The sequence below is a fragment of the Malaya genurostris genome, chromosome 1, assembly GCF_030247185.1.
Source record: "Malaya genurostris strain Urasoe2022 chromosome 1, Malgen_1.1, whole genome shotgun sequence".
Lineage (NCBI taxonomy): Eukaryota > Metazoa > Arthropoda > Insecta > Diptera > Culicidae > Malaya > Malaya genurostris.
In genome coordinates, this window is record NC_080570.1 from 141,735,650 (window position 1) to 141,753,743 (window position 18,094).

Genomic DNA, 18,094 nt, shown 5'->3' on the forward strand with positions numbered 1-18,094 from the left:
CGTCATTTTGAATCGTTCTTTAGCTGAAAAACATGCTTGTTTTCATTAAAAAAAAACCATATGGTTTTGAGTTACTTCTCTTAGTAACAATGATTTGCCGCAATGGTATAGCATGGTCATTCCAGCGTGTATGCTTCGGATCGTTGTGCTCCCTGAAATTTATGTTCAGGACCCATCTGGAACAATGAACTCTCAAAATTTTCCCGAAGGATGCGGATGCAAATGTCAAATTTTCTGAGACTTCCCAAAAAAAATTCCTCCAGACCACAGGTTTGAGAAATTTTTGCAGAATTCAGCAATTTTTTGACGGATTTCACAGTCTGTGATCGTTTTTGGAAATCTGTGAAAATCGGTGTCACTTCTAAAAATCTGTGCAAAGAGTTGAGTGATAAACGTGGGAACCGCTTGGTAATTAATAGAAGAGAAAGTAAACAAAGAGAAACTGTCACTTGCTTATACGCCCTATTAAAAAATCAACCGAGAAATGTCAGTTCCACGGCGTGGAAACTACACGCTCATTCAATGTTATTCTCAAGTGAGAAATTTGTACTCACTTTTGCTTATTCAGTTCAAATGTCAAAAAGTGAGTAATATTGATTTAGAAGACTGATTAACTTCTACTCAGTTTCTAAATTGACTACAAGTTTTACTCACAGTGCTTTGAAAACGTTGTGTGAAAATTTACGTTCATGGATTTTTGTTTATATATTAAAAGGAAATTTGAAGGAAAATGGAGTAGGTTGGAGCCGCGGTACAAGCTCATTTTCAACAAATTCATAAACTAAATACGAGCAAAAATGAAGTACTGCCGATCAAATGTTCGGAATGTGGAACTGTATACAGAAGTTTTTTTTTAATTCATATGCAGTTTTGTTAGAAGCAAAGAATTCCTTAGATAATTCGAATGATATCGAGTAATATTTACTCACTCGAGCTAATTTTCCCATTTCCCACATTATCGAAATGACGGAATGCGTAATGAATTTCTACTCGACTGCATGATTTTTCAGTGCTCGATCGGTTCAGTGCTAGAATTTTCGCCTGAGTTGGCAGCTCGATCAACCTGATTGACAGTGACATTATAAATGTCATTGAATATTCGCTCATTTTATGAATGTGTTAGTGTAAAATTTAGGCGACTTAAGCCATTTCATTACACTCCAGCTAGAGGAATGGATGATGCTGACTAAGGTAGACCGTTTTGTTAATTTCCAGCGCATTTCAACAGTTTATCTTGGAATTCTAAGAAGAACTGGTTATTTACTAGTTCTGTATATCCGAAAAACATGAAGATTTCAATGTGTATAATCAGTTATGTAATGTTTTCATTTAAAAAAAACTGAAAGTCAGCACGAAAACGTGCAAAATCGGGAAAGAAGAAGAAAAAGACAAATTGACAATTCAGTCCGCATCTTCTCACTCAATTCCGACTGATTTCCGAATCAACCGGTTGTAGGCGAAATTCATTCGGAATCGGTTGTTGCACTGGAGTTGGAATTGATTCGGAATTCATTATGATTTCCACATGAAATTCCGAATGAAAATTTCTCGCCGATTCGGAATTGATTCGGAATCCATTCGGATCTGATAATGTGGGTTGTAGCTCTGAGTGCAATTGTACTCACTTTAGAGTAACATTGAATGAGCGTGTAGGATCAAACGGTTGGGCAGTAGTAAAGTGTTTCGTAACGCTGTTTTATTATGTATGGATTGATCTGGTTTAGATCTACGACTAAGCTATGTTAATCGCAATGCTGAGATCTAGTTCTATTTTTCGAGCACAAATTTGAAACAGATTTAAAACTGTTCGACGAATTTGTTTCAAATTAATGAAAATTTGAAACACGAATAGAACACTGTTTTAAATTTCTTGCGTGGGTGTGTGTAGCGAGATCTGACAGGCGAAACGTCAAAGCGTCGAATGACATATCAAAAATTGTTAATTTAAGCAGGAAGTGTTTTAAATAGGCTAATACAGTATTATTTAAAAGCTTTGTAGCTCACTATCATCGTGAAATTTTCTTTAGAAATTTGTGACGAAAATTTATATCGTTTTCGGGATCATTTATTTTGTTTGTTAGTTTCTGTTTTGAAACATTACAGTGAGTTGACATAACACAAATACATTAACAGACTAATGTAGGACAGATTATAAATAGCATTGAGATCATCAAACTCGATTTATTATTTTTGACAGTTTTGAATTATACGACAGCCTGTCATTTTAGAACAGAAGAAATTTGACAGACAAAATGTCAAAGTGTCGAATGACATTCCAGTAACCTACTCATTTTTGAGTTAAGGGACGAAGCTATCAAAATTTGAGTGTTTTTTACTCAAAATAATAAAAAATTTTTTTTCAAAATTTGAGTGAGTTTAACTCAAAATTTGAGTTTCTTGAACTCGAAATAAAGAATTTCTTGTTTGTTAATGTTTATAAAAATGGATTTCTAGTTAAAGTCATTCTTCTTTCTGTTAAATGGAAAGCGCAATGAAGTGATTCAAAACCATTTCCTTTTGACCAGTTTGGAGTCAAAATTGAATGATTTTGATATCCTTATGTTAGACGTCTCACTCAGGCTTCCCAAATGTACCGCCGCGCGACATTATTATTGAGGATGTCATGCTACTCTTTCCATGACAGCCTTGTGATAGGTTTCATCACGACAGCCCTTAGACAAATAGTTCTGTACAGCCAACGTTGCCGTCATTCACTTCGTTCGACAGTTCATTCCATCTGAAGACATTTTGTCGTGGTCCACGACAGCCGAAGAAGCATGAAGTTCTCGCTATTGCGACATTAAACTTCGGGTATCAGTCACTGCGTTGTTTCTGTCGAGAGCAAAATATTACTCTCCCTTGACCAGGTCTGCGACAGTAGCCGGTGCGGTTCAAATTTGTTGCTCTTGGTTTGCCATGAAGATTCGAGGCAAGCATGTGGGTTTTAGTTTTGCCTTTGGTGATTGCTTTGCGCAGCGGTTGATCATTGCGCATAGCAATCACCGTTGGTAGGGCATTGATAACAATATAATTAATAATTAATAATATACGAAATTACTAATACGAAACGGATTGAAGAACGGACTTTGGTTTTAATGAAAGTTAATTTTTATATTTTGGTCGATCTTCTATGAGTCGATCGATCGATTAATTAAAGAGCAATGTATTTCAATAGCTGAGACAGTTCGGCGTGCTCCTTTCAGGCAGTTTGCGGTCGGTTTGTGGGCTGTAACATTCATAGTGTATACGCGTACTGATGTGCGTGGAGCATTATTTTCATCCTCTTTATCTCTTCCTTCAGGGTAGTAAAGGCGCGATCTTTCCTTATACAAGAGTGTATAAGCCAATTGAATCAGATTTTAGATTTATATGTTAACGGTAAATAAATGTTCGTAGCGAAAGATATATATATATATATATATATATATATATATATATATATATATATATATATATATATATATATATATATATATATATATATATATATATATATATATATATATATATATATATATATATATATATATATATATATATATATATATATATATATATATATATATATATATATATATATATATATATATATATATATATATATATATAAATCAAAGATTCCATATTCGATACTCGTTAGTGTTAGCTTTGCAGTCGACTTGTAAGTCTACGGGACTTTTGCATGGCCAGTGCTGCAATACTACGGACACTAAGAATCCTTTCAAGTCAGGACTGAAACATATAAAACCTGGCTCGTTAAGTTCGTTATACATTGAACCACCATTCGAATAAAAACCTTGAGTGAAAAATTTGGAGTCGGAATTTGCAAGGCAAAAATCATTCAGAAACATCTTATTTTCAGGTACCGTACAACAAAGCTTTGAATGCAAAAACTGAATGGAAAATTCCGGTTCTTCCAAAAAATATGTTTCCAAGCGTGGAATGCAGCATGGTTGCCCGTAACAGATTAGAATGTTTATTTTGTTTTATTTAGAAAAAAAAGTTTTAATTCCCCAAGTTATGTAATAATGTCTTTCTTGAGTAATGTGGTCTCAAGCTTTCCAGACATATCAAGTTCTCTTCTATATATGAATAGTATAGTGTTTCTATTACCCTGGAATATATTCCAAAATACATATCGGGTACTGTACGGTTACTTATATGATATAGGGTTGTGCTGATAATCTGCTGAATCATTTTCTTCCTGTTATGCATAGAATTATCTTATTTCCAGAAACAGCATATTAACTATTACATTATTTTGGTCATAGCCAAGGGTGGCAAAAACTCGCTCATAAGATTTGATTTTTTCTATTCATCAGCTCACCACATGATTTACGATGCAATCCGAAAAATGATGGTAAAGATGAAAATCATCGCTGATTTAAACAAACACACTCACCTATACAGAGCACCGCTGACATCAAATTATGATGGTATTGATGGTTCTCAGTTTTGATTTCATAGCATTTAACTCTCATTCCTAGTTTTAAAAAGTGAGTACTGAGTTTAGCATCACTGTACTGTACCACTGTACACCGGTGAGTGTATTCTTAAACCACAGAGCTGCCAACACAACCCAGATTTTCGGTTTTGTTTTTGCTGGTACTCAAAACGAACACGAGCATTAATGTACGAAAACAAATGTCGAACCGTAGTGTGATGTATACCATAAACAATTGAATTTCATGTCTCGAGCTAAACACAACTGGCTACTGGAACGAATGCGTTCTGCAGCATGCGAGAACATGTCTTCAGAAATGGATTGAAATGGCATCGATTCGAACATTTGCCGCCCATGGCAACTCTGGTGGGTGGGGAATACAAGCGAGACAGTTTCATAAGAATCTGATTCAATGTGTTGATGTACAAACACATCAAATCACAACTCACAAATCGTCTCTCAGTGGGTTCTAATATTTGATGAGCAGTCAGCGCTCATCTGCTGATTGCTTGACACTACGATGTTGAGACGATGTTTTCTCTATACAAATGGTTACCCAGTTACTCAACTCGTTCAGCGATGCTTTTGAAACCGATTTGCAGGTGAGCTGAACTCGGTGATGATGAAGTACTGAGTTGATTATTGCCAGCCCTGGTCATAGCTACCAGAAGTTCGCGACTTTTACGCACGTTGAAACTGTCACTTTACATTGTAAAATTTAAAACTCGGTTAAAGCGTATCTTTCATCAAGTAGAAGCTTGTGTTCAGTATATTTTGAATTCTTTAACTTAATGTCGTTGTTTGCCACAAAACTTGCTATAAAAGTAACAGAGGCCCAAATTTATATCTACAGTTAAAAGGACAATTTCATGTAAACTTCTGGAAGTATCTCAATCATTTCCTTTATGTGCTTTTACGCTCAATCCAATTTTGGAAATGTAGATGTTGCAATCACGAGCCGCACGCAGAAGAAGATGCGGTGCATTGAAATTTCAAACAGCACATCCAGTTTATATGCGCTTGCTACAATTTTCGTACACATTTTTGGTTTTCTGTTTGAGTCGGCTCTCACGGAAAAGGAAAGTTATTCGTGAATAGCAAAGCGAACTATTGAATTTAATTCGGATCCGACTTCCGCAGTTACAAGTCTAATAATGTCGAAAATTTTCTAAAGTCGAATTGGCTAAGTAGCTTGTGTCTGCATTTAAAAAAAAATCAAACGTTTGGAACTGTAAATATTGTAACTAAATAGTGAGACATTCTGAGAGCCGAGTTCATTGCAAATATTTAACAGTTTTCTTTCTGAAAAGAAATTATGTTCTGAAAAATGTAGGTGTAAATCTCCGGTGTACAATTAAGTTTGAAACCGGGAATAAATAAAAGACATAATAAAAATAATAATAATAATAATAATAATAATAATAATAATAATAATAATAATAATAATAATAATATTAATAATAATAAAAATATTAATAATAAGAATAAAAATAATAATAATAATAATAATAATATTGTAACAGTCATTTCCGGCCCTAAGAAACTCATTGTTTTAGTTATCCTAGGAGAAACAGAAGTATATGACACGAATTTGTCTTTCATTTATTTAAATTCAAAAATTAAATTTTTAAATTCCCAGTTTTGGTACTGATCATCCCTTAATTTCAAAACAAGAAGTTGGATATGGATGAAACTAAATGGAAGGCTTTTAATTAAATGATTTGCGATTTGAAAATTTCTTCTGAACTTTTCTTCACATAAACAGCCATCTTTTGAACTACTTTTCATCTGAGGGCTCCCCCAATCAACTTCATGGTTGCGGACCCTGTATTTGTGTAGATGGTACTAAAAGATCTACCACCTCAACCTCAATTACAAGGTCCGGGGAGTACATAGAAACTTGCAATGAGAGCAAAGGGAAAGTCAATTTAAGCCGCAATGAAGCTATATTAATAGGCACTGAATTCCATATAAAAAATTTATAAACTTATTTTTCTAGTTTAGTGATATTTATGAAAACAAAAGAAGTTTATTGAAGATCGGTTCTCAAAGGTAGTAACAAATTAAGAACTCAACGTTTTTATATTCTCATTCCTTCAACTGCTGGCAAAACCTATGTGAATGTTAAATGAACAACTAAATTTAAGCTATTTTAAATAAATTTAAGCTATTAGTTGATTGATTCCTATGTGAAAAAGAACAATTGAGAATACTAAATTTGTAACAAAGTTTGGGGTAAACCAAAAAAATTGATGCTTTTGGGAAAAATAATGGTTTCATTATATTTTTCTTTTTAAAACACTTTTATCGAAAATCTGAAAGCACATGTTCACATATAAACATAAAAGTTGCTCATTCAATTTTATGGTCCAAAACTATTCAAAGTGCACCAAACATCTTATTTGGGTTCAGAGTATCATATTCTATAGTTTCAACGAAATCGGTGAGGCACGGGTACCAAAGTTTGCCGACAATTGGTGGAGTAACGTTAAATACACTAAATAATTAAATAGTTGTGAAAAGTAGCTACGATTCGATCCAAAAATCAAACGTCATTATTCAAGATAAGGGTGCATAAGACATTTTCGGAGTATTATTAATGAATGGAAGTGTATCTGTTTCTTTAGGAATAAGAAGGAAGCACTAAGGATGAATACTTTAGAAATTCATATATATGAGCCGTTACACAAAACTCAGTGCTTATCTTTTAATATAGTTATTAAAATGCTTTGCCTTCGCCGACAGTATATATAAATCTAAAACAATTTCTTTATTTCACAATGGTAATGTGTAATGAAACCCTAATGTTTCCTGCAAAGGTAATCCCAACAACGCAATCGTATGTACTAGTACCGTTTCATTGAGGCAATCGAAATAGTGCGAGCGCACCACAGCACGTCTCCAGAAACAGCCGGTTTATTGCTTCAAGAGAAATTGATGAGACAGCCGGCCTGCGACAGCCCTTCGTAACAGTAATTCCCTAAAAATCAAAGGATGTCTTCGATTTTCAAAGGATGTCGCCGTAACAGTTCATGCGAATGAGCTAACATAAAGAAACAGGATACAAACAGCCCGTTCTGTTTGACTACTCTCCGGATAGAATACTCTCATCAATCTGGCGAGTACAAACTGTCCCAGTGACAGCATTCATTTAGGCATGCGAGCGCTGTTGCCATTACAGTTCGGCGTATGCTTCACACATATTGTAGACTGAGCTTTCGACTTTGCGCTCAGACAGTTCATGCTATCTCGTGGCGGATGTCATTGAAAAGCAGTACTGCTGGGAAGCCTGGTCTCACTAAGCACAATTGAAACCATAAAATTTCTATTGAAAACATCTATGATTGATGATTTCTAGTTTCAAAAACCGAATTTAGAAATAGAAATGAAAAAGGATGTATTCTTGCATTCCTAAATTCGATTAGAATATTCGAATAAATTTACTCTAATGTATGAATAAGTGCGAGAGAACTCATGGCCTGAATAAATTTTACTCAAATCCATACTCAATTTTTGACATATTGTTCCCGTTTATGAATTTGAGTATTCGCAACTCAAACCTTGAGTTGTGTTCAAAGAGCGTGTAGGAGCATCGTGGAGGAAGTAAAACACAAAGTGCACTACACGGAACTGCGAAACAACCTAATTTTAAGTACATTCCACCCAATTGGGGGGTTCCATTCAATAACCTAATTTAGGTATAGTGGCTCTACATAGTTTCCGTAAGGCATGTGCAAAAAATACTTAAAGATGAGTTATATCTACTCAATGGTAAGTCATATTTACTCTACAGTTGAGTCGTGTTGACTCAATTTCAAGTTGTTACGGTTTACTTATTGTTAGCTTATTGAACGAAACCCTCGCTGTTGGGTGGTTTTGCTCTTTATGTTTTGAAGGAGCGAATGAAAGAAGAGATTCAAATGAACTCAAAATTAAATCAAAAGAAGTCAAATAATAGGTAGTTTTTATTTTCCGTGTACCAGTCGTGGCCATTAATTTTGTTTTAATGTGAGTTCAGTCGTCTCGTCGTCTATCACCACCACCGCCACGTCGCGATTCGCCGGGAACTGATAAAGCTGTCAAATTTTGTCTGCTGACTTATGGGTTACTACGATTGATATTGCATGGGTGATTTCGTCAGTGCCGGTGAAGGTAAACCCATGACCAATCGGCAATGTTTGTCCACTTTTTTAAATGCAAACGTTAGGCAATCTGAAATTCAACAAACCTAAATTTTTAGCAAAAAGTTTACTGCTGGCTCGGCATAACCTTTACTGAAGCTGTGAATCATTTCGCGGTTAATTTTAACTTTTGGTTGAAATCTTACACTTGAGCGGTTATTTAGTTAGTTAAATTTAACTAAAACTAATTTGGGTTTATTTTCCGCTGGAAATAATTTCAATTAAAGAATTAATATTAGAAGTTTCATTGCAAGATTTTTTTCAGTATGGGAAAATAACCATCGATCTGTCAAAAAAAAACCATGCTCTCGAGCAGGGTTATTTTTGACAACATCAAATTAACCGCTCGAGTGTTAAAATCAAAATCAAAAGTTAAAATTAACCGAGAAATGGTTCACAGCCTGAATGTTCGGCAAAAGCAATTTATGAATTACTGAGCCTTATTTAGAATGGAGCATTAAACTTGGTTTAATCACTTTCTCAAATGCCTGGAAGTAACAAATGAAGCATCGAAAGTAAATTGTACTCGATAGCCAAACATTTTAGTACTCGAGAAATCCACATAACACTGGTTTCTGTTGAAAAAAATATGGGTTCGAAAAAAACTAACCTTACCCCATTCTACACATTTCTGAATATTTTCCATGTTTAATGGTGATTTACACTAAAAAACAGTAGTTGTAATCACTTTGAAATCGATTTTCTTCTACTCTGAGTTTACCCTTTATTGCTGATATCTATTTGTACTATTGAGTAAACGAAAAAATCGTTGCAAATCACTACTGCCGTTATGAAAATTTTCCGAAGAACCCTTCTTTTCTTGGTTTCATTTTTCATTGACAGGTGTCGCTACCGGTAATTCAGTTTTGCAACAATGTGCCAATGAACACCGAAATATTTCGTCAGAATATGACTGCGTAGTGCCAAGCAAAAATGTAAAACGTAAATGACAGTTATCTTGCCGGCAAAAGTTAATACATATTTCGAAACTTTGGCAAACGCATTTGCTGATTTCGGGAGGAAACTAAACGAATCTCGGAAAAACATACTATAGATGACTGAGCAAACAGCAAAATTGTGTGGTGCCGATCTGTTTCGGCATTTCATTCGGAAAAACAAGAATTCAAACAAATTCTTGAACAAGAATTGCACAGCCGAGGGCTCGGTAACCGGCATTTCTAAACTGTCAATTATTGCCGAATTTCTCAGCAGTTTTGCTGTTAGTTCGGCAAAAGCGATCGGGATCGAATCATGGATGACCGAGTAATCGTAATAATCAGTAAGTAATCAGTAATCGAGTGTAGGAAGGATTTTGCCTTATTATTGCACGAAAAACGTATCACGAAATCCAAGTTAGGGGAATGAGTGTTTTTTATTAATGCTCACTTTAATTTTGAAAAAATTCAAATATCGAAAAGAAATATCACCGATAAAAACAAGTCGTTTCTAGTCTAGACCTGGAAATAAACAAATATTCAAAAGTATATATAAAAAGAACATTTTGATTCCACTTAACTCTCTTTCATTCGCCGAATTCGTGTATATTTTTTAGCTCCATGAGAAATGGCGACGTCCGGTGCTGTACAAAATCGATTGGTGACATTCGATGGCAAGTGTCGCGCCGAATTTCAATAAAAGCTAACACACTGTTCGAAATCTTGGTATATTTATTGTTTACTTGGTATATTTATTGCGCTTTACCGAGACATCTGAGCTTTACAATAACGAATTTCGGCAATTAGCATGTGAATTACTGAACAATCGGTAAAATTTCGTGTTGCCGATCTAATTCTGCATTTCATTATGCCGAGCTCGAGAAACGGTTCTAAGTGTGTAGGACTACATTCGAGATGTGTATAAATATTCAACTGATTTGATGCCGTTTAAGATTTTGTAGTGCCATTCGATTTCAAAAGATTGCGTTTGTATTCCAGTAAGTAGGGCGGCAGTTTAAAACAGTTTTCCAAATAAGTTCTACACGTTACTTTTCAATGTGAAAAGGACCGGTACGGGGTTTTGGAGTTCTGGAAACGACTATTTTGTTACGGATGATTACGTTTGTACTCCAGGAAGTAGCCCTAGAAGATATCATTACATGAATATAATCGTAATTTGAGTGAAAGAAACTATTAAAATACTATATGGGATTCATTTCCTTTCTTTTAGAAGGGCCCATTTGTGGAATTCTCTACAATATGAAGAACATTTTTTTTTTCGAAAGCGAAGCAGCCAACTGTTAGCTTTATTTGCGCTCGTTTGATGCGAAATTCGCCAGTGAAAATGACACAAAGCTAATCAATTGTATAGTTGTATAATGTTCCCCATCGTTGTCCACTTTTCGTCGCGAAACTCACACTGCGAACGTCTAACAGTAGATACGCTCACAGAAGAACTAGTTGTTGTTTTTCTGTGATTTGGCTTGAGGAACGGAGCCTCATATTCGCCATTGACTGAAGCACCAGTTGCCGGGTGAAGTTCCACTGTTTTGACGTAGATGGCAGTCTGCGCACTATCATAGACTGAAGCTAACAAACGAGCAACCGAGTCTATTCATAGATTCGATTGATTTCGAGGTCTCGTATTTGAAATTAATTAATTTTTCACAATTTAAAGAAAATACTCGAACAGGGAAAAGTTACGAGAAATCAATTCTGTAGTAATTTCGTTACGCTTTCGTGTAACGTGAAATTTTGAAAATGCACACAGATAAAGAAGGACGTAGTCCTACGTTAAATGGTTACACTGAAATTTCAGCATAAGTTTCAGATCCAGTATTCCAATTAGCAGATTTGTTTTTAAAACAGCTTACACTTCGGTCGTTTTCAGTTATAACTAACTCAGTTCCAACCCTAACTGCTGTCAAATCCAAACATTTGACAGCAGTGGGGGCCGAAAACGTCATCACACGTTTCATTCAAATCTCAATCGTTAATTCTTAGAAATGTTTTCCCAATATAGTTTTTTTTAAATCTGATAAATGATGCTGTTAATAAATTTGAATCGATTTTCCGTAAACAGCAAGTTTAGTTGACCAGCTAATTCCAACCATTCGATTCAAAGATCTCAATTGTATCTTTCCAAAATTTGTATATGACTCGTAAGGAGCGGTTCATTAATCACTTAGAACTATAAGACGATAGTTCAGAAGCCATGGTTTTTTAGGGGAAATCTCCGTAGCCTTATTCAGTTCTGTTTTTTTCTGTGTTTTGCCATTTTCAAATAACGTAAAATGCGTACTATTTAAGTATTAGGATGTTCTTAGTAGAATTTTATATTACACCATATTTTATTGATACTGTTTTGGGGACATTCGATTTGTTTTTTTTCTCACTAACACACAATCCTGCTTGATTCACTCTGCACTAAACTCACTTCCGGCTTCACTTCTACGCACGCAACTACACACCACGGTGAATATTTCATCACTTTCTTAAACTGCTATTATCACTACCACCACCACCACCACCACCACAACCATCAACCATCATCGTCTTTCCATCAACCAAAACATCACCATCATCATCGGTCAAGTTGCCAACACTGCCACCGCCACACATTAATCAGTCGTGAATCTGCACCCAGAACTAAAACAATAATCGTTTGTTGTTCTCTTGTTTTTTTTCTTCTCTTTTTATGACGTAATCTTCTCCCTCCGAAAAATAAAAAAAATCAAATACACACTCTCGTAGAAAAAGAGTAATTAGAGTCAATAGTATCGAAGATGATGTTCATCTTGTTCATAGAGAGCAAGTCATTGGAAAACAGTCAAAATCTGTTCAGGTAGTGATGTGTGATTTCGTACTTTTTTCTATGTTTCTCTCTACTATCTTTCTATCACTGTTCTTATGTTGTTTTTTTTTTGACGTTTCACCCCCCTTGTACCTTCCCTGTCTCCACGTTCCACAACAAAACGCATCCTACTGTTATGATTTCTGCTTGACTAAATCTGGCACCTAATGATATATATTTTTCACTGTCACTAACCCACCCCCCTCTAATCCTCCAGCACCCAGTTGCTTGATCTTCATTTGCTTCTAACACCTTTACTGTGAGGCTCGTATTCTCGTCGCTTCCTCAGTTTACTTTCAGGCTGTTCGGTAAAGGTGTAACTTCCGTTTCGAACCGCAATGTTGCTCTCACCTGGCCCACGGTACTAAACGAGTTTCCTATTCTTTCTCTTTTATTTTTTTTCCCTTTCCGTTTGTTTCCGTTCCACGTTCGTCCGTGTTTCTACTTCCTTCTCAACCATGTGCGCCATTCTGCATCTTCACCGCGGACAGGTCGCGGAATGGATGGGACGAAGAGAAGCCTGGTCGGCGGATCGATCGTCCGATTCCCGTACCAAACCGACGCGTTGGGAATTTAGAGGAAGACGACACGCTAACAAAGCCTCACTAGCGGCGGCGTCCTCCACGGCTTCCGGCCGCGACAACCAGGGACTCACGATTGACGATGATGAAGATGGCAGCGGCGGCGGCGGCGGTGGTGGAAACAGCAATACTAGAAGCGGCGGCGGTGGTGGTGGTGGTGTAGGACGTTTGCCACCGCAAACTGACAAGAAGACGATGACCGATGGCGGTGGAAAAACGAAAGAGCAGACTGTTAAAATTAGGTTAGTAGAAGCTCCTCCGGTGCGGGTTGTGGTGGTGCGGTACTAGTTTTATTTATAAAGATTTTAAACTAATCCTAATTTCAAGTGATTTTATCCAATTTGCGGGTTGTGTTCAGTAACCTAACTCTAGGTAATGTGTTTCCTAACAGTTTCCATAAGGCCCTTGGAAAAATGTACTGCAACTAAGGCATATCACAAGCGAATTTCCAGACATGACAGTCACGATCTTTTTTTGGCGCACATCTACGGTCTTCCGTGAAACTGGCACCAATGGTGAAACATTCATAACGCAAATGTCAAACCGTGAGAACCTGTTCGATTCGGTAGCTCATTTGTATATATTGAGATTTTATGGCACACTTTGGTTGAAATGATAACAATGCAATTAATCTCGCGCTCCACCCTGCTTGTGAGGAATTCTGGCAACCGTCAGAAGGCTGGCTGCATTCCGGCTGCTGTCAAAATTGCGTCATTATCTTACCGTACGTGTCTTGTTTATTTCCCTCCTCTTTCTTTTTTCTTTTTTTTATTCGACGTCATTTGATATTCATCAATCCCGCATGTGCGTACAAAAAAACGAATCTTTAGACGAGGTAAATGAGATTGAAATATGGGTATGTTTGGTAGTGAGAAAGTAATGTTAATGGTAATAACATTTTCCATAATTAGTATATATGAAGGACAATAACTTATTATTATGTATCTTTTATTGAAAAAATAAAACCAAGACGCTTAAAATGTAGAACCGATTCAAAACGGTTCTGCCAATCTTGTATGGCAAGAATCCGACAGAAAAGAACCGTTAATTACCGCTAGGCGAAATTCTCTGCCAGAAACGGTTGTTACATTGTTGCCAGACTTTTGCCGGAATTCTGGCAAAAGTCCGGCAAAAATGGCTGGCAGAAATAGCCAGCCGTCTGGGGGGAAATCTGCCCGCCGCGTACAAGTGGGACCAAGCGAAAGTACCGGGAACGAACCAGATTTTTTTTTAATATTTGTAAGCACATACATGTCTTAATTATTTATCTTTGGACATATCTACTCAAAATTCTTATGATTCGCATACGATATTTTAGTGGCAAAAAACTATACGATATCGTAATGAAATTCCACTATTCCACATTTTTCATCGTTTATTCAATAGTACAACTAGATATTATTAATAAAAGTACACTCGGAGTAGAAGAAAATCGATTTCAAAGTGATTACTACTACTTTTTTTAGTGTAAACTACGATTAAACATGGAAAATCCTCATAAATGTGTGAAATTGGGTAAGGTTAGGTTTTTTGGATCAACATTTTTTTAAACAAAAACCAGTGTAATTTTTTTTTTCTAGAGTACTAGAATGTATAGCGATCGAGTACTATTTATTTTAGATACCTTATTTGTTATTTTCAAGCATTTGAAAAATGATATCAAACCAAGTTTAATGCTCTATTCTGAATAACCGGTAGATTTCGCACAATGAACTATGATCAACATTACCACCTCAGAGCAAAAACTTTTTCTTCAACTTCTACTATGACTTTTAAAATGAATTTGCCCGTTGAAAGGTGGAGTAATTAGAAATTTTCCTACCGATTTGACAGCTCTTGCTGAAAGTATCATCTCTAAACAAGCAGCGCCTCTACATTTCAGTTTTGCGACAATATGCCAATAACTCGAGTCCGAGTTTTGCGAAAAATTCAAGCGTTAAGGATCAAGAGTAAACCAAGTTAACTTGTGTTGGTAATTTGTGTATTACGTACATTTTTTTTGATACGTATGCCATAGATCTCTGTGTTCATATATGCAGTGCACCGGGTTTATCAAAGTGGATAGCACGATTGAGTTTCAAACAATCTTTTTTCATAATAAATAATTCTCAAATGAATGTTAAGCCTGACATCTTGGATGAAATATCAGTTTTGATCAATTTTTCACCAACGTTTGATGGAAAATTGCTTACATTTTATGAATGTAGATTTTAATTCCCTAATAAAAACAGTTAGCAACACTGCTTCAATGCATTTGTGTTAGGTTGCGTTACACAAAATTAACAAAACTAAATATTTTCTGTTACAAAAGCAGTTTTCCGGAAAAATAAATAGTTTTACGACAACATTTCATATCCATTGCCTTTCGCGTGCTAAATTAAAGGTTACTTTTTTGCGGGTTTACTTATAGAAAGTACGTAAATCTTTATATTGCAATAATTTCTGCCAGAGGAAATCCATATAGGAATGTGTTTGTTGCTAATCAAATGTGTCAGTGGAATTATGCTGAAACTGAAAGAATTTTTCTGGAGCAGTTTTAAGGAAAACGGAACAGTTTTAGACTAAGATTTTCGCTTTTCCTGAATTGCAATTTTAAGTAGTATGAATCGATTGGTTTGTTTTTCAACCATATGGGAGATTAATTGAGTAATATCAGGAAAAGAAGCGCCGGAATTCGTTTTTACGCACACATTGTTGGCATTACTCATACGCTTGCAAAGAGTCTTGCTCCTGAAGCGCTTTGAATATTGCAAAAGAATATTAAAATATTGAGAGAAGAGGTCATTGCACATATTTAACAGTTTCTCTCTGGAGAGAAAGTATTGTTGGATTGATGAGCAGTTTGGATTTTTTGACAATATTTACGTCAATCCAATGAAGTTTCCATTACACGGTCAAAAGCAAGGATGCCAGGTTCACAGATTAATCTGTGTTTCACAGATTTTCAATTTTCTGCAGATTTTAAAAATGACACAGATTTTCACAGATTCTGGGAAAAATCACAGATTTTTGAAATCGAGCACCGTTTAGCACCAAAAAGTACGAGGAAAAGGTACAGAGCGTGTTGGTAGTGAGACCACAAACGAATTTCCAGACATGACAGTTACGATCTTTTTTTGGCGCACATCTACCGTCCTCCGTGAAACTGGCACCAATGGTGATAAATCATACATTCATAATGCAAATGTCAAACCGTGAGAACACTTTCGATTCGGTAGCTCATTTGTGTATATTGAAATTTCATGGCACACTTTGGTTGAAATGATAACAATGCAATTAATCTCGCGCTCCACCAAGCGGTGAGTGCGGTCATTTCAGAAGGTACCGGGAACGAACCATATTTTTTTAAAATATTTATAAGCACGTACATGTCTTTATTATTTATCTTTGGTAAGACCTTTTTTTTGCTCACAAAATTGATTTTGATCTGCTATGCTATTATGGTACGGGAAACGGGCACAGATTGTCACAGACAGGTTTTTGGCTTGATCACAGATTTTTGAAATAAATGACCTGGCATCCCTGGTCAAAAGTACTGTCAATTGGCGCAAAACTGAAATGTAGAGGCGCTGCTTGTTTAGAGATGATACTTTCAGCAAGAGCTGTCAAATCGGTAGGAAAATTTCTAATTACTCCATCTTTTCAACGATTTCTGATGAAAACGGGCAAGTTCATTTGAAAAATCATAGTAGAAGTTAAAGAAAAAGTTTTTACTCTGAGGTGGTAATGTTGATCTTAGTTCATTGTGCGAAATCTATCGCTTATTCAGAATAGAGCATTAAACTTGGTTTGATATCATTTTTCAAATCCCTGGAAATAACAAATAAAGTATCCAAAATAAACAATACTCGATCGCTATACATTCTAGTACTCGAGAAATCAACATTACACTGGTTTCTGTTTTAAAAAATGTTGTCCGAAAAATCTTAACCTTACCTAATTTCACACATTTCTGAAGATTTTCCATGTTTAATCGTAGTTTACACTAAAAAAAGCAGTATAATCACTATGAAATCGATTTTCTTCTACTCCGACTGTACTTTTATTGCGGATATCTATTTGTACTATTGAATTAACGATAAAAATGTTGCAAATCACTACTGCCGATATGAAATATTCCGAAAGAATCCTCTTTTCTTTGTTCCGTTTTTCATTGGCAGGTGTCGCTACCGGTAAATCAGCTTTGCGACAATGTGCCAATACTCCTTGTATTAACAATAACATTGTCTCGTGTAAGGGCCGCTTATTATAATTTGTATTTGGGTTTAGTTAAATTTAACTACTCGACACAAAACGACCACTCATGTGTCAGATTTAAACCAAAAGTTAAAATTAACCACGAAATGGTTCACAGCCTCAATCCACCAGACGATTTATTCCCCCATTCGCTCTAATGATTGCTAGTAGGGATGGGTATCGATACTGCGATACTTCAAGGTATCGATACTTAAGCCTAAAGTATCGAATTTTTTAGGATCGATACTGTGCAAAGTGGTATCGCGTGGTATCGATATTTTCATGGTCGATACCTGTCGATACTAGCTTGGAGTAAACATTATCTAGATTCCACTCTAATAGTCAACCAAAGAGCAGCCAGCGACACCCAAAAGCGAAGTTCTTTAAGAGCATATAATATAAAATAATTTATCTAACTATTAAAACTTATTATTTTATTCCAGGAATTACAAAACAGCGACCTCTCTTATGTACCTAGCATATCAGATGAGGAAACGATCAAAATAGCTGACATAAGCTCGAATTTGAATGCGCAACTATTGTTGATTCAAGCAGAACTTGTAAAAATTTTTAAACAAGAAGCCAACAAAGCTGCAATTATGAAGACGTCGAGTTCGTTCCTTAACGGAGATGCGACCAATGAAAATCTATGAAACTCGCATGGTACGGTTTTGAGTAATCGGCATCCGGACGACGACTTCTCAAGCGAGGCTCGTTCTGAAATGAAGGCTTTTTTTAACTAGAAACCCGGTACCAAGAGCTTGAAACCCTCTGCATTCATGGGAATCGATTTGCCATCAAATCCCTCATTTGTTTCAATTAGCAAATAATTTCTTGCAGTATTGGGGACCTCAGTACCCGAA

At 35.8% G+C, this 18,094-nt stretch overlaps 1 protein-coding gene across 6 annotated transcripts in view; it reads left to right on the top strand.

Moving 5' to 3' along the window:
- Window positions 1-18,094, top strand: part of LOC131425966 (cadherin-86C) — a 517,779-nt gene that overhangs the window by 489,320 nt on the left and 10,365 nt on the right. For 4 of the 6 annotated variants that reach the window (XM_058588302.1, XM_058588301.1, XM_058588303.1 and 1 more), the window contains 2 exons: window positions 12,315-12,405; window positions 12,906-13,237. The exons of 1 other annotated variant lie outside the window; for it this stretch is intronic. In XM_058588302.1, the coding sequence (XP_058444285.1) occupies window positions 12,315-12,405; window positions 12,906-13,237 (423 nt within the window). Of the gene's footprint in view, window positions 1-12,314; window positions 12,406-12,905; window positions 13,238-18,094 lie in introns of those variants that run through there. One more of the 6 variants, XM_058588306.1, reaches the window with a different exon arrangement.